This window comes from Dreissena polymorpha, chromosome 5 (assembly GCF_020536995.1).
Source record: "Dreissena polymorpha isolate Duluth1 chromosome 5, UMN_Dpol_1.0, whole genome shotgun sequence".
Taxonomy (NCBI): Eukaryota; Metazoa; Mollusca; class Bivalvia; order Myida; family Dreissenidae; genus Dreissena; species Dreissena polymorpha.
In genome coordinates, this window is record NC_068359.1 from 108,298,665 (window position 1) to 108,317,450 (window position 18,786).

General features: G+C 34.5%; 1 protein-coding gene across 1 annotated transcript; it reads left to right on the forward strand.

Annotated features, from left to right (window-relative positions):
- Positions 1 to 1,593: 1,593 nt before the first annotated feature.
- LOC127831671 (uncharacterized) lies at positions 1,594 to 17,621 on the forward strand. The gene is made up of 10 exons (XM_052356689.1): positions 1,594 to 1,652; positions 5,991 to 6,141; positions 8,768 to 8,935; positions 9,395 to 9,469; positions 10,821 to 10,923; positions 12,783 to 13,082; positions 13,971 to 14,183; positions 14,864 to 15,071; positions 16,116 to 16,368; positions 17,269 to 17,621. Exons 2-8 carry the CDS (start codon positions 5,998 to 6,000, stop codon positions 15,010 to 15,012), a joined length of 1,152 nt encoding a protein of 383 aa, XP_052212649.1. The 5' UTR covers positions 1,594 to 1,652; positions 5,991 to 5,997; the 3' UTR covers positions 15,013 to 15,071; positions 16,116 to 16,368; positions 17,269 to 17,621.
- Positions 17,622 to 18,786: the final 1,165 nt, after the last annotated feature.

The window sequence follows — 18,786 nt, forward strand, 5'->3', positions numbered from 1 at the left end:
TATATATATATATATATATATATATATAATATAAGAAGGGGAAAAAGACAAACAATCTTTTACAAAGGCACGTTTGAAACTTGATATTGCCTTAACCCTTTCAGTGCGGGAACCGAATTTTAAAGGCCTTTGCAAACAGTTTGGATCCAGATGAGACGCCATATAACGTGGCGTCTCATCAGGATCCAAACTGTTTGCTATTCTGATAGTATTCTTTAAAAACAAATCGAAGAAAATGCTAATTTTAGAAATTCAGCAGACGACATTTTTGCAGACGACAAATTTCCCAGCATGCAAAGGGTTAATATTAAATATGAGAAATGTTCAGATCATCTGTATAATCGAATGTGACAATCTTTTTAAAGAACAGATCAGCCTTGTATATATGTATCCATCGTCAATAATACATGACGTTTTTAAAGGAACATTTTTTACGTTTTGATAAATTGACGAAATTTAAACAAACTGTTTCAAACTTGCAAAGTGTCGTTGTAGTGTTGTTGTTTTTTTTGCAAGGAAACAGTAGTACTGACCATTTCCAATGCTCTAAAACACCCATCATATTCATGTTTTGACGATTTAAAAACCTGAAATTATGTAGCGTTACAAACACAAAACGATTGTATAATTTGGAAATGTTCGTAGTTATCGTAATATGTTTTTACACTACTACTACTACTACTACTACTACTACTACTACTACTACTACTACTACTACTACTACTACTACTACTACTACTACTACTACTACAACAACAACTACTACTACTACTACTACTACTACAAATACTACTACTACTACTACTACTACTACTACAACAACTACTACTACTACTACTACTACTACTACTACTTCTCCAACTACTACTTCTACTACTACTTCTACTTCTACTACAACAACAACAACAACTACTACTACTACTACAACTACTACTACTACTACTACTACTGCTACTACTACTACTACTACTACTACTACTACTACAACAACAACTACTACTACTACTACTACTACTACTACTACTACTTCTACTAATACTACTACCACCACCACCACCACCACCACCACCACCACCACCACCACCACCACTACTACTACTACTACATCTACTACTACTACTACTACTACTACTACTACTACTACTACTACTACTACTACTACTACTACTACTACTACTACTACTACTACTACTAATACTACTACTACTACTACTACTACTACTACTTCTACAACTACTTCAACTACTACATCTACTTCAACAACAACAACTACTACTACTACTACTACTACTACTACTACTACTTCTTCTACTACTACTACTTCTACTACTACTACGACGACGACGACTACTACTTCTTTTACTACTAGATGATGATGGTGGTGATGATGATGATGATGCTGATGATGATGATTATGATGATGACAATGATGATGATGATGAATAAATAGGGCTTTTTCGAAAAACATATGGCTTCAAATAGACCGCGTTTGAAACTTATAGTCTGTTTCCCAACTGAAGCCGATGGTTCTTATAAAGCCACTATACTTGCCAGGAACCAAATGCAACTTCCGGATCCGTTGTTAAGGACAACTTAATAGTGCAGCCTCAGTTTGAGTTTTCTCGAGCTAGCAACCAAACGTGTAATAATAGGTAGGTATCAATTTCAGATTTCCGTATGATTTAAACAGTTATTCTTGTGCAAAAAATACACGAATATAAGAAAAATGATTATTTAAGCTATTTATAGAAATATTTTGACCGCATATTTACAATATGTACGTTTATTTATTATTTTCATAAAGGTCATTTAAGACATCAACGGGTGGGGTGAAGTTGAAAAATTTTAATTTGTAATTTTTCAATATGAAAAATCAAAGAAATCACTCAATAAACAAATCAATTATTTAATCAATCATTCAATTAAACGTATATAAATGTATAAATAGATCTAAATATATATTTAAGATAAAATGCATTAATTGTTGTTTACACCACATGACAATTGTGCATGGCGGTGTTTAAAATGCACGAATATTATTGTTTTAACTGACAATATGTTTGTAAATGTGACATTGTAATATGATTGTTAGTATGAACGCTTAAATATATGTTTAAATCTATTTTTCTCAGAGTTTTTTTTTTCAATCTTTAATATTTGGACTAGGTAGATTGTATGCATAAATTAACACTAACAATCTAAATATACTGTATTTCTATCAATGAATTTTACTGACGAGTGACTTGTTATATGACTAAAATTGTGTAGTACTTATTTGGTGTACGACATACTTGGTACGTGCTTGAATTTGTGTATGATTTACTGTGTGTACAACCGATTTGACGAATGATTTCTTTAGTGTATTTTGTATGACTGAATTTGTTTACGACTGCCTTTTTGGAAGGACGATATTTTGTACGGCTGACTTGCTGATGAACTGCCATGGTGAATTACTGCAGTGGTTATAGACTTGTTTTATGTCTGACTTTCTGTACATCATACTTTGTGTCTTATTTAATGTATGACTGACTATATGTATGAATGAAATGGTGTTTGACCCACTCGATATATGACTGACTTGGTGGACGATTGATTTCGTGTACGAATGACTTGATGTATATATCTGAAACACTTTACGCATGACTATGAGTTCGACTGATTTTATGGCTTACTTGGTGTTTAACAGATATACCTGATGCGCTGCATTATCATTCCTCAATGACTTACATATAGTGCATATCTTAGTTGGTGTTTGAATTCGTGTTACTAATTTTGCTAAATGCACGTCTTTGTCTATGACTGATTTGGTCCGTAATCTAACTCGTGAATGACTGACATGGTGTATGATTGACTTATCGTGTGACTGACTGGCTGTATGACTGACTTTGTGTTTGGCTTATGTGGTGTATGACTGAACTGGTGTATCGCTGAAAATGTGTATGGCTGACTGTGTGTAGGCCTGACTTGGTATATGTCTAACATAATGTATGGTTGAATTGGTGCATGACTGACTTGGTATATGGCTGTCTTGGTGTATGGCTGACTTTGTGTGTGACTGACTTAATTGGTGCATGGCTAACACAATTTTTGGCTGAGCTGGTGTATGGCTGACTTGGTGTATGGCTGAGCTGGTGTATGACTGGCTTGTTTTATGAACGAGTTTGTGTATTACTGATTTGATGTAGGACTAACTTGGTGTATGACTGGCTCGATGTATGTTCTACTTGGTGTTTGGCTGACTTGTTGAATGCCTGACTTTTCTGAACTTGTGTATGGCTGTTTTTGGCGTATGATTGACTTGGGAAATGACTAACTTTGTGAAGACTGAACTCGTGTGGCTGATTTTGTGTTTGTATGATTTTGTGCAATCCTGACTTGGGAAATGACTAACTTTGTGAATACTGAACTGGTGTATGGCTTACTTTGTGTGTGGCTGACCTGGTATATGGCTGACTTTGAGCGTGGCTGACTTGGTGTATGACTACATTTGTTGCATGACTGACTTGGCGTATGACTGACTGTGGTATGGCTGAGGTGGCGTATGGCTGAATTAATGTTCGTCTGTCTACGTGTATGACTGACTTGGCATATGACTTACTTGGTTTATGTCTGATTTTGTGTATGACTGGCTTGGTTTATGACTGACTTGACGTTTGACTTCCTTGGTGTATAGCTGACTTGGATTATGGCTGAATTGTTGTATGACTTACTTGGTGCATGAATTACTTAGTGTGTGACTGAAGTGGTGTATGAATACCTTTGCTGCCTGAATGACTTTCTGTATGGCTGACTTGGTGTATAATTTACTTAATGCGTGAATAACTTTGCGACTTAAATGCCTTGCTGTATGATTTGCATGGTGTATGACTGACTTTCTGTGTGATTGACTTTGTGTATGGCTGAATAAGTGTATGGCTGATTGGACTTTTGCTGACTTGGTGCATGCCTATCTTAACTGCATGAAGGACTTAATGTATAACTGCCTTGGTATGACTTACTTGGTGCATGGCTGACTTGGTGTGTGACTGACATTGTGTATGGGTGAATCTGTGAATGACTGACAGTCTGACTATTTTGCTTACTGACGGACTTGGTGTATGGCTTACTTGATGTAGGGCTGACTATGTGTACATCTGTCTTCTGTTATAAATATAAGACTTACTGTGTGTATGACTGACTTAGTGTATATGTAACATAGTGTATGTTATGGTGTATGGCTGTATAAATGACCATGTGTTTAACTGATCTATTGTATGACTTACCTTGTGGATTTTTGCATTTCTGACTTACTGCCGTTGTCGTATAATTGACTCTATATACAAGTCTGATATGATGTATGACATTATTGAATTTGAGTATTGATTACGTGGTGTATGGCTGACTTTTTGTATGACTGACTAGATTAAAAACTGATTTGATGAATGATTGAATCGGTGTACCAATGCCTTGCTCACTTGGTGTAAGACTGGTGTGATGTTTAATCACTTGGTGTATGACTGCTTTGGTAAACGATTGACTTATTGTTCGACTTACATGTTGTACGACTCACTCGGTGTATGACTGATTTGGTTTATGATTGACTTGATGTATGAATTCCTGGCTTTATGATTGTTTTACTTGTTGTATGACTTACTCGTATGACTGATTTGGTAAACGATTTACTTGGTGTATGCCTGACCTCGTGTATACTTGGTGCATAACTTAATTGGTGTTTGACTTACTTATTGAATGATTGAGCTAGTGTTTTTCTGCCTTGATGTCTTACTTGTGTTAGATTGACTTGTTGTATGACGACTGGCACTAAGCGAATGAATCAAGTTATCCCCTATGCAACTATGTTTATAACTTTGTTATCGAAAATTTCGTAGTGATGCTCGATAGATAAGTGTCATTTACCGAAAGAATGTTAAAACATAGAACCATTTCATTATTTTGTATTACAGTAATAATAGCAAAACATTTTTTAAATATCGCATTTCTACATGCAATTAAATGAACCCGCTTTATAAACATGTTTGAATATGGCGTCACTTCCGTTGCGTTGCTGCTGACAACGTATTGTCATGCCTCATTTTGAGTTTACACTCAAAGCTGCAAAGATGCGTTAACGCGATCGGTAATATTTGTCAATTTCCACACGTACATTAAAATGAAATTGTTTGGTTTGCAGTTTACAAAGATAAATAATGAGTTAAACAAAATTCCCTTATAGTTTTTTAATGTAGAAACTCATACGCGAATTGAATACACGGCAAAAAATGTAATCAATTGGTGGGTGGGGTGCGTAGCCAAGTGAGTCCGTCTTACATTTTAATTTTTATGAAGCATTTGTCGTCCAATGTAAACTTTTAATTAAAAAAATTGATGGAACCATATCATATTGACAATTCTTTACCATGTTATAAAAAAAATAAAAAATCAGGGTCGTTGGTGCTTTTGCTCATCTTTCATGCGTATTGACTTTCAGTTTCAGTGTGATTAATGAATGTTGTCAATGCAAAAAATTGATACATAAATACATGTCTTACTCAATCCTTAAAAACAGATAAAACTTTATGCCCATAACATCATATCTTGTTAAGGAAAAATCTAAACATAATTATTACTGATAGGAAGTTGTGTTTTGTTTGTTGTTGTTGTTTTTTTTTTTTGGGGGGGGGGGGGGTATTTGTACAAAAGATAGCGTGCAAAAATATTGAAAAACAATCAAACAAAAATTAGAAGTAACATATAGCGGATATATGGCATGTTTGGTATAACATCAGTAGATGTTACTCACTTGAAGACAACTGTTGAAGTTTGAAAAGATCATTGAAATAGTTTGAATGTTTTTTATCCTAGAAAATATTTTAAAGTTTATATAGACTTATCACATGCACTGTTTTTGAATTATATCATTTTTACTTATAATGTATAATACAAATAATTGTATTATACTTAATGAGAATATTAATTATTTTATGAATACATTTTTTAAATAATATTTTCAGATTTAGAATGTTGTCAAACTACGATATAATCAAAGGTAAAATGGATGCCATGACACGAAATGTCCGGCTGTACCATTACCTGGTGAACATCTTCATTCAGGAAGGATTGAGACTGACTTGCAATGAAGAGGATTTCAAGCAAGAAATGAATGTATGTACTAGTAGCATTTATGTTGTAGATTCATTTTCCCAGTTTAATTTGTTTTACCCCCCACAACAAAGTGTAAGGTCAAACATTTGATTGATCATGGGAATTACTGCCATATTATGATCTGAGTGCAATATTTATCGAAATTGAATTTGGAAGGTCTGCTAAGCAATCCCAAACTCTAATTATATTTCTTTATTCTTATATTATTACTTTAGAACTGGAATATGTAACATGCCCACATATATGAAACTGAAAATTAACTAGTGAAAAGCTTGTGTTAATTGTTGGTGAAGACATTAGACTTGTATAATTTAGTGCAATTAACATATGCCGGTACTCATTGAGCATGAATATTGTATTATAATTAAGAAAAACTATATAGTACATTTCCAGTTTGATTCAAGCTCATGTATACAGAATCTAAATTGTTTCAAATTTCAACTATCAGGGGGTTTTCTAGCCATTTTGGGAAAAGGAGTCTGGTCAAATTGGGATATTGTTTAATCCAGGGTTTTTTTTCCTTCTTTGGGACCCGCCGAAAATCGGCCCTTTCCCCTCGAATTTTTTTTCCCCTCAGCTGGTAAATTTTCCCCTAGATTTTATTTTCCCCTCCAAAAAAAAAAAAAAAAAAAACATTTTTTTTTTTTTTTTTTTTTACCTTTTTATATATAAGTTAACCTGATCCACTGTAGAAACTAGAAAAATATTGCATAATTAAATTATCTGTTGCCTTGAATTTGTTTTAAAAACAGTAAAATATGTTAAATTGATTATTTTAGACTTTCCTTATTTTCCCCAAAATCCGGCTTTTCGCAGATTTTTTCCCCAAAAATTAAACGTTTCGCGCGATTTTTTTCCCCTCTAAAAAGGCCAGGCCCTTTACCCCAAAATCAGATAAAAAACCCTGGTTTAATCGATAAAAGTGGAAAATTTGGACCAAATTGGAAGTTTTTTTATTAACAAATATTGACAAAACAGGTCTTTTCCTGGCCATTTTGGGAAAAAATCATATAAATAATAATAATATTTTGTAGGATGATTAACAAATAAAGTTGATATATAGAGTCTAATAATCATAATAATTATAAGTCAATCATCAGTGTTCATTCTAGACCGCGCGATTGCGCGATTCGCGCTATTTTTTCAAAGATCGCGCACATCTGCAGCATGTTTGCGAGAAAATTCGCGCACTCGATATCCGTTAGGGGTTTTTTAAACTGTTAAATACTGCTTCGCGTATTTATTGAGAAAAACACCGGAAATCAAAGGGAATTAACTCTTCAATTCACGGGTTAATAAACTTTAAAGAATTTTCGTTTAAAATGATACTTGGGTTAATTAAAAAATAAGAAATTTCGTTTAAAAAATAAAGGGATGCGACTCGTGAATGATTAAGGAAGAAAATTGTCCTTTGATACTGGAATGTAAAAACTTAATTCTATACATTAATTAAGACACTTACATGACTTAGGTTTTAATATCATATCATCATTCATATCATATCATGATAGACAATCAGTATTTTTTTTTTTTTATTGTTTTAAATGATACAGAAATATCATGTGAACAATTATTTTCATAATCCTTTGTTTTTATTTAAGTCAGCAATATACTATGCCTATGGAAAGTGCAGTTATATTTAACAGCAGTTACAATGGTATTTCACTGACTTGACTGTTTTAAGTAATGTAGAAGTTAAAACAAATAAACATTAAAACGAAAATGAAAACATATAAATGGTACTTGATCAATTCCCCCCCATTTGTGAAAAATCCCCCCTTTATTTCAAAGTGAGGGGGGAAATTCCCCCCTACTTTTCGATTTCTAGAATATTTGTATGTTCCCCATATATAGGGAGCATATAGTTGCCTGTTTGTACTTCCGCACTTCCTTCCGTCACACTTTTTTAACAGTTTCTCATAGCACCTTCAATATTTTACCGATCTCTAACATATTTGGCATGTAGGTACCTTGCATGGACCTCTACCTTTTGATGAGGTTTGAGGTCACTGGGGTCAAGGTCTCAGAGGCTAATAATAAAAGATTTTCTGTCACTTTTGTTACAGTTTCTCATAGCGCATTCAATATTTTACCGATGTCTAATATATTCTGCATGTAGGTACCTTGCATGGACCTCTACCTTTTGATGAGGTTTGATGTCACTGGGGTCGAGGTAACCGAGGCTTATAATAGATTTTCCATCACACTTTTGTTACAGTTTCTCATTGGGGCCTATAATATTTTACCGATCTCTTTCATATTTGGCATGTAGGTACCTTGCATGGACCTCTACCTTTTAATAAGGTTTGACGTCACTGGGGTAAAAGTGAAGGTCACCGAGGCTAATAATAGATTTTCTCAAGATCAAACAATGGGAGCATCCATCGTTTTCAATGATACTCGTTTATTTTTGGAAATTCAGATTTTTTAAATTTCGGTTTGGGATCGGGTCTGTTTGCTTTGGAATTGGGTCCGTTTTACTGGCTGTTTTACATAGCAGATAAACCCCTGACTCTACAGTACTGTTATGTAAATCAAAATATGGCATGTTGATTCCAACTTGCTTCATAATGCTGCGGTGGGGAGATATGCTATCAATAGTTACTTAACACATTCCTAATGACAGGATTTCATGGAAGATGTGTACAAGGGCCACAAGTGGGATTTCTCTGAGTGGCAGTCTCGGCTTGCCACAAAGACGTCCCACCCAGACGACAACAGTGAGTGGCTGAGAAGGGTGGAGACCAAGAATTTCCATGAGCAGTTAGCCCTCAACAGGAAACTTGTGTATCAGGTAAGGGATTTTATAAATATGTTGTGATAGTTTCCTGCATTGATCCAGTACTTGCGTAAATCACTGAAATGCTTGCTCTTACATTTCTTTCTAAAAACCTGTGATGCATTGCAATGATGTTTTGATATCAAACAACTTCTGGTCTGTTATTAATTTTGTCTTCTAATAACCCCAACTACCCGTGCCTGTAAAGTGTGTGAAAATAAATGTAAGCAGTTTCAAAATTAGGTAAAGTTAAAAAAAATGTATTAGTTTTTTTTTACATGTTAATTTTTTATCTTTCTTTTCCTGAATAAATAATATATTCAATTTTCATCTACTGATATTCTTGTGTGACAAGGGAACAATTTTGACAATTGTTTGTACGGGTATAAATATACAATATAGGAGAAATTTTGAGTACATGTCACAAAAAAACTGCCTTGAAATTGCTTGAAAATTAGGGTAAAATTATTGCAGGTGAATATCTGTGAGAGACAGCTGAGGGAAAGACTATCTCGTGGACTCAAGATCGGTGACTGTTCAGTTACCGAGGTGAGTAATTGTCCTTTTGCCAAACTGAACTCTGTTCTTGGTTGGACTATTAAAAGTCCATGACCATTTATACCTCTGTATTGCCTCCTTAATAACTATGCATCATTGCAGAATGTTTTGACAAATTGTATTTAATAAACAACAATTGCTCACCGTTAAGTTTTTTCATTATTCTATCTATTTGTCTTATTGTTGTATTCCCTGTCTAGATCTACTATTACTATCTACATATCACTTACTCCTGTCTCTGTGTTGTTTCCTCTGTCAGGATCTACTATAACAATCATCTCCTATGACCTACCCCTTTCTCTGTGTTGTTTCCCCTGTCTAGATCTACTATTACTATCTACCTATCACTGTCTCCTATCTATGTGTTGTTTTCCCTGTCTAGAGCTACTATTACTATCTCCCTATCACTAATTCCTGTCTATGTCTTGTTTTCTCTGTCTAGATCTACTATTACTATCTTTTTATCACTAACCTCTGTCTCAGTGTTTTTTCCTGTAAAGGTCTATTTCTGTCTACCTATCACTAGCCCCTGTCTCTGTGTTGTTTTCCCTGTCTAGATCTACTATTACTATCTACCTATAACTAACCCCTATCTCTCTGTTGTTTTCCCTGTCTAGATCTACTATTGCTATCTTCCTATCACTAACCCCTGCCTCTGTGTTGTTTGCCCTGTCTAGATCTACTATTACCTTCTACCTATCACTAACCCCTGCCTCAGTGTTATTTTCCCTGTCTAGATCTACTATTACTATCTACCTTTCACTAACCCCTGCCTCAGTGTTATTTTCCCTGTCTAGATCTACCAGTAATATTACTTTCTACCTATCACTAACCCCTACCTCGGTGTTATTTTCCCAGTCTAGATCTACTATAACTATCTACCTATCACTAACCCCTGCCTCAGTGTTATTTTCCCTGTCTAGATCTACTATAACTATTTACCTATCACTAACCCCTGCTTCAGTGTTATTTTCCCTGCCTAGATTACTATTACTATCTACCTTTCACTAACTCCTGTCTCTGTGTTGTTTGCTCTGTCAGGATCTACTATTACTATCTACCTTTCACTAACCCCTGCCTCTATGTTGTTTATCCTGTCAGGATCTACTATTACTATCTACCTTTCACTAACCCCTGCCTCTGTTTTGTTTATCCTGTCAGGATCTACTATTACTATCTACCTTTCACTGACCCCTGCCTCTATGTTGTTTATCCTGTCAGGAGCTACTAGTACTATCTACCTATCACTAACCCCTGCCTCTGTGTTGTTTATCCTGTCAGGATCTACTATTGCTATCTACCTTTCACTAACCCCTGCCTCTGTGTTGTTTTCCCTGTCTAGATCTACTATAGCTTTCCCCAGCTTCTTGCACAGCAGATAGAGGAGTTCCAACCTCTCACTGCTCTCTGTGATCACATCTCTCGACACTATGATCTCAACTTTGGTAGGTCATGGTGGGATCTAATGGATTTCTGGAAAAAAAATACATTTCATTTCTGTTCAGATACACTAGTTGCATGTTCAACACTTGAAATTGACTCTCTTTTAAAAAAAAATCTGGTTAGATATTATTTTTTTCTCTTGCAACAAAGTATATTTGGGATACTGCATTCAATATTGATTTTTGTACATCTGTTGACTAACTGAAATATTTTGGACAAAGTTCTCACACTTCACACTTATATGACACTATATAAAACATTTACTTTATTGGTGTATACGACAGTTATAACTATGTAGTGAATTCGTGTTTGTAAACTTTGATAAAGCCCGTTTGGGCGAAATATTAATAAAAGAGTGTTTTTACTATGAAATATGTATATCTTTATCCCTACTGGATATAAAACTGAATCCTTTCTCTATTAAGTAAAATACAGAACATGTTGATTCCAAGGCAGATACTATTCACTATTGTAAAATTACTTCTTAAAGCGAGATTATAACGATTTTGTCAAATGTTTATGAATTTATATGAAATGTGTAAAACACTTATATATATATTTCAATATAAATTAAAATAAAAGTGAAGAAGAACATGTGTCAAAAAATGCGAAATAAGCCTGATTTAATTCTGAAATTGATGTAAAGTCGAATGTGCCAGCATGTATATCATGCATGCACGATGTGAATCTAAATTAAGTTTAACGGTTCATTTTAAATTTCTGCAACAATAAATATTCATACCACACATGAACACTAACTCTGATTCTAATAGAAAGACGAATGCTTCGGTTATTGTAGGAAAACATGTACGAAATATCTTCGTCACAATCTGCTCGGGGCGCTAATTTGTCTTTGCTACATTGCATGACATTCGTCTTCAATGTATATTATTTTTCTTGTTATTTTGTGTTAACATATTTAATCAATATAATTGTTACAATTCAACACATATAAAAAATTGTATAATCTTGTTTTAAGGGTTTATTGTGTCAAATGTATTAGGTTAAAATTCTTTGAGTCTGTTTCATGGGTAGTACTTGTTAAGCATCCTGCTGATTATACTTTAAAAAGATCTTATTTAAAAAAGAAAATGTATGCTCTGACAATGTCAGTACAATTTTTATAATTACTGAAAGAAAAGTATTCAGAAGAACTTTATCTTTAGAACGTTGCCATCATCAAATAATGAAACAGTGTGCTTAAAATTTGTAATTGGATCAAATTGCTAATTTAATGTTATAAATGTCAAGGTAAACCGAAGAGTATGTCAACAATTATTTTGTTCATGTGATTTATTCGACTTAAAAGCTATTTATTGAGATCTACACTTGAGGAAATTTCCTGGGTAAAAGCAGTACATATAGAAAGAACGTGACCCCAAAGCCAATGTGAATATTTTAAGCATTTAGTTTTAGTGTTTTTGTTGAGTCTTGTCCTCTAGTTTCAGTTGTTTAATGTATGGCCATCCTTCATTCACAAGAGGAGTTTGGGATTAAATTATCCTTGAAAATTTGTAAAACACACATTCATAGTTACCATTATTCTTTATTAAGAAATGCCTTTTTTTATTTGAGAAACACTCACTACATTTATGAATGTGATATAGAACATTTGGTGCAGTGAGTAATATTTTGACATTTATTTATTTAGTATTTAAAAAGAAAGACATGTGGCATTTTGCCTTTCTATGGATAAATACCACATCCTTGTTTAAATCACTGTTTTAAGTACTCTTTACCTCAAAATCAATAGTGATAACCATAATATATGCAAAGTACACCATGTGCACATTGGAGTGTACATGTATAATGCATGTTAGTTTATAACATGTATATGCAACAAGGGTTGTTTCCTCCTCAGATCCAGAGTGCCGCCGTGTGCACTGGCTGTTGAGCCTGGAGGCAGACGGTGTTGACCTGTCCACCCTGCCACAGACAAAGGAGGCCCCTCTCTCATACATTCCAGAAAAACATATAGGCTCCTCCTCCAACTCCTTCCTCCTAGGGGTACCAAAACCCCAGACCTCGCTGCCACAGGATATCAGTGCGTGCCTGGCAGATATAGATGGCTTCATGTCAAATTATGACATGGCTGCCCACATTTCTGCAGGACCAGTTCCTACCAGGAAGCTGGAAAAGGACAGGCACAATGGCACAGCAAGTAAGCAGGGCCCTTGCTACACTTTGGGGGATTGGGGCCGGGGGCCCTTAGAGGGGGGAATTTCGCGTTGTTTTGGGCGAAAAGGGGAATTTTAGAAGATATTTTCACCAACCATTCAACACCTAAAATTGCTTTATTTTAATATGATTTTTCATAAATATGCATTTCATCAAAGGTTAGTAGCACGTTACCAGCTGGCAACATAGGTATAATTTTTATTTATTTTTTGGAGGGGGAATTTTTAGCTGAAATAGGGGAAAAAAGTATACTTTTTATGGGGAAAGCAGCCAATATTCGACGGTAAAAAGTGCAAAACGAGGGCCCTGGTAAGGGCTTGATTACATTTAATGTAAATGTACTTGGGTTACTTAGTTTAAAACTATTAATTTAGCTCTATTGCACCGAAAGCCCAAGGAATATTGAGACACTACTGAGGCTCTTACCTTGGTAGAACCAGTACTTGGTTGTCTTTAGACCTAGTCTTGAGATGGTTCTTAGAGTGGGGAGTGAACATGGAATAACCTAATTACTGAACACACGTCATGCCTTTATTTGTGGAACATTTAAGAATAGTGCCTGCAATAGTGTTTTTACTGTGTATTATTAGGTCTCTGATACCAATCAAATTAGTAATATAATGTCAGGACATATTTCTTATTGGCAAGCATATCACTTTTTCCTCAATTTATTTTGAAAGACATGGATTTGTTATTTTAATTGTGGTTATCTACACTCAGTAAAGTAATTTTTTGCTATATCAATTGTATTCTTTTAATAAGCTACGTCTTTCTTCTGATGCACATCACACAATAAATCAGTATAGCTAACGCCCTGGTAATTAAATTCATGTTTAAAAATGCAAACAATCACTATCACGTCTATTTGCAGGCCCCCCTCAGTTGACTCCTCCTGCAATTAGGGATCTTCTCCAGAGCACTTCCGCTCAGCTCCCTGGTCTTCTCACTGGCCCCTGCCAAGAAGGACCCTACACGGCACTTACAGGGACACGTCCCCTGACCCCTCTTGATGAGTACTTTGGAGGTTCTGCTTTCAGCATAAAAGCCACTAAAATGGTCAAGCCATGTGCTCCCTTCAGAAAGGGTAGGTCCACATTTCAATGCAAACTATTTTGGTCTTTCTACTCTCATTTTTTGAATTCTTATTAATAACTAGAGAGCACTTTAATTGTGCATACCACCAATGCACCTTTGTTATAGAATAAATTGCAAAAAAATCCTGGCTGTATGTGGTGGTCAAAATTAATATCATATAACATGTTAAATTGTACTTAAAAGGTCAATTTGTAAGGTGTTTCCTCAAAAATGTGTAATCCGCAGCGGTATTGGCATTGTATTTAATACAAATTAAATGAGGATTTAAAGAACCAATTATATTTGTCTGTATTTTTACACACAACAGTATATTATTTCACTTGAGAATATTATTTATGCATATTTAAAATGCACATACACATGTTTATTGTATGATGAAGTGTATCTTTCAAAAAGCAAAATGCAGTTTTAATGCACTTAAGTGTATTTAAATAGAAAAAAAGCAGGAATACACCTGTTAAATGCTCATTGAATCCCCATGTTATGCAGAAAACTATGGTGCCAATACTGCTGCATTTAATATGCATTAAAGGATCAGACCTGTTTCATGAACGTTGAATTTTTAAATCAAATTTATATGTGACTTATATAAAAACTAGGGTAAAGTAAATAAGATATCAGAACTTGTCATTCAACTCATAGTCTAACAAGTCCTCTCCTGTTCTTTAGTAGACAACAAGCCCATAAAGCAAGCACCAGTGTTGGTGGGAAGTGAGTGCCCTCACGTGTTTGAGAACTGCAAGCGGCGCATGTTAGCGCTTCCATCATGGAGCAAGCCACACCAGGAGAGGCACAGGAAATGGCTGCACTCAGGTTGAAGGTTATGGAGAGCATGCAGGCAAAGAGAGCCAAGATGGCTGACTGGATCCAGGAACAAGTGAGTGCTCAGGATTTCCCTTTTGCAAAATTGCCTTTAATCAACTTTACCATTCAACATGGAAATCTCAGGCTGCATCATTTGAAGTGTCTTTGAATTAGGGACGGGAATTGTATCTGAAATCGGCGTTTGGATAACCGTATCAAGTATCCGAATATTTCCTTTTATCCGTATTTTTATATGTAAACTACATTATTACCAACATCACAGCACTGTGAATACGTTATTTAGCACTGTCAACACAGTAATAAATAATATAACGCATTAAGATGATATCTTTATCAAATGTATTTTATTTTTAATAAAATTATCAAACCCGCAAATAACGTTATTTCGTTTATGCTATAGTAATGAAAGTTACATCTTTAGATTTAATGTGTTTTATTGCAGATAAATATTGACATTGGCCAATTAAAAAATACAACCTTTAATTTGAATGAACATAGCACATATTTTCACACTGTTACACCCGTTAATTGAAGCCGATTTAGTAGCCATTGGGTGTCAATTATCGGGAAGAAAGGATCATAAAACAAAACAGAGAGGCGTATGTTTGCAATTAGGCATCTAGCTATGCCATTATCACCAAGGTTATAGGGGAACTGTCACAGGCACCCGCCGAGCAACAACTGATTAATGGATTTATGAAGTCTGACAATCAGATTACAGATTAACACAAAATGTACGATAAGCAACACAATGTGCATAACAAAGGTGGAAATGTAGTTTTATCAAGTATTCAGATCCTCTTAGTTATCCTGATACTTGACCAGTATTCAGATATCGGGATATTCGTTACCATCTCTACTTTTAAGTAATTTAATTTGTTGGAAAAAAGTTTGAAGTGCAAAAACTGGCTGATGGTCTGACTAACTAATCCTGACTTATCCTAATTCTAACTTACCCTAATCCTGACTTATCATTGTGGTACCACATGTTTTTATATTTAGTACGCGGTAGGCAATTTATCTTTTCACTTTGTTGCACCATGATTCACAATATCATGTTTTGACCCTCTCATCAGTTTTCCTGTTTCCTTTCCAGAGTGACCGAGTTCATAAGCAAGCGGTCAGTGAACTCCAAAAGGAGACAAGCCGTAAACGCAAGGCCATCAACACGGTCCACTACTTAAAGCATGCTGAGAAGTGTGCCAAGCTTGTGCCCCTGGTGGGCAAGGTAGTCCACGACAGTGAGGAGAAACCCAGAGCTTGTGGTGTTAGGGCGGAGACTGCTAAGCTGCCCGGGATTGTCCTGAAAATCAAAAGGGACAGAAACAACAACTGGGTTTCTAAACAAGGTATGGTGACTTTTTGCATTTCTTCTTTGTAAAATTCATTTCTCACCAAATTCTTAAGAAAAATCTTTGCACAAAGTGATTGTTTCTAAAACTTTTTTGAATCCATTTCTGACCAAATTCTTAAGAAAAAAATTCGCAGAAAGTGATTGTTTCTAAAATCTTACCAATCAAACTAGAAAAAACACTCATCCAAATCAGTTCAATCATAATGATTTGGTATAATTAATTTTATCACATGCTATACCCTGTTTCCAATGTAATACAACCATTACATATTGTTTTATATTACACGTGTGTAATACAACATTTTTAAGCGTTTTCATTGGCTTAGTTTTCGTTTATTGACCAATCGCATTTTGTTATTTTGCTTTGTAAAAGCTGAGGCAATCCAAATGACGTCAGGAAAAGTAAACACTATTCGAGATTTATCATTATGTTTTCGTAAATATTTATTTATTTTGCTCATTTAAAAGCATGTGATAAAAAAGATCTGACACTCGTTGTAATATCATACCATATTTTATTAAACTTGTCCAGGAAATTCGTTAATAATCTCGCCAAGAGCTCGCTTACTAACAAAATTCCTGAACTCGTTTAATAAAATATGGTATGATATGACAACTCGTGCCAGATCCTATATGTATAGGTGTGTGTGTGTGTGATAGCCGGTGATGCAACTGTAGTCAATTGAGTTAATGCACTCATGTTTATGCCAAGCAATTTCATAGATAAACAAAATTAAATGAATTTCTTTCGAAATAGTAAATAAGCAGCACAAGCTGACCCACATTTTGTTGAGTTGCCTTAAATCCCAATTAAACAAATAAACTTATATGTTTAAAGATTTAATATGTTTGTGTGTATTTAATTAATGTTTTCACTGTTTTTGTTTTTCTGCAGACATTCCAGGAGAGAGGAACTGTTGAGCTGTGCCACAGGACTTTCTTTTTTGTTGATGATTCAATCAAATGATATCACCAGTTATGATTTTCTTTATAAATGTCTTTTGTATTTTTAATACTGGCATTTAAACGGGTAGTTTTAATTATACAAGATTAATATTTTAGGATTATTTTAAGTTGCATGTGATAGTATACAATAAAGTTATGTTATAATGATATGATATAATATGTTTTAGATAGATATTTGTAAAAATATATTTTTATATTTTTGTTATTATTTGATTGTAAATATCATTGTTGCATTTTCATCTGGTTATCATTAAAAACTAGACAATAAATTGTTTAAAATTACATTTTGCGTTGTTTTTTGTTTTATTCATTTGGGGCAGGCAAAGAGCTATGACCAGACAAGAAACAAGGCCATGGCATTTTGGGACATGTTGGCTAGATGTATAGGCTTAATTCTGTCACGTTAGTACCATGAAAAGCAGTGAGTGAACATGGTGGCTTGTCTAGCTTGGACACAATAACCAGATGATCATGAATGCCATTATCAGAAATGACATGGTAAAATGTATTTATAACCAAATGTGTTTCTGTTTATAGCATAAGTGTAAATTTCAATAGCCCAATAATCTGTGTTGCATATGAAATATGTAGCCCAATAATTAAACAATTAAACATAATTCAGGAGGTCGCCATGGTGTAATGGATATGGTGTCTGCCTAGCTACCCTGAGGTCATGGATTTGATGCCCACTGTGGGAGAATTCTTTAGATCTTCCCAGAGACAACAAGTACTGTTTCTAGGCCCAGGAAACGGACTTGAGAGCGTTTCAATAAGCCTGGGGCTTTCAATGCAATGGAGCTAAAATAAATAGGTTTAAACTAATAAACATACTTTGTCCATTTTGTTAAGCAAAATCTATAATTTTTCCTTTGAAAACAAACTTTTTCTCTTTATTTTCTACGTTATTTGTGAATGTAGATGAAAGTCAGGTTAATGTGTCTAAACAACTTGATCCATCACTGTTGCTAAGTAGCATTGTACTTTCACTCTCACTGGGTATTCATGTTATTAAATCCCCCCCACTGTGAAGTAGATGGGGTGTATACTGGACTTACCATGAATGTCTGTCTGTTTGTTAGAAGACAAACAGGTCTGATAAAACTCATTACAAATTTCAACCTTTAATCTTTTGTAAATTGTTTCTTATGACATGATGTTTTGCATTTACTCATTTCTATCATCATTTCTGATAGATGGCTTTAATTTGTTTGTATAAATGATTTTAATTTAATTTGTGAAGACTACTAGGAAAATAACTTTGAAAAATCACTTATCTGAAACCACATTGTCCAGGTGGTGTCTTTTTTGGCCCCATACAAGGGTTTTTCTAGAGAAATACTGAGACATTCTTGTAGAACTGTACCAATAAAAAAGTAAATTGAGGAACTGTTCTTGAATACAGCACAGTTCAAACGTTCTTATATGAAAAATTAATTATTATTTGATA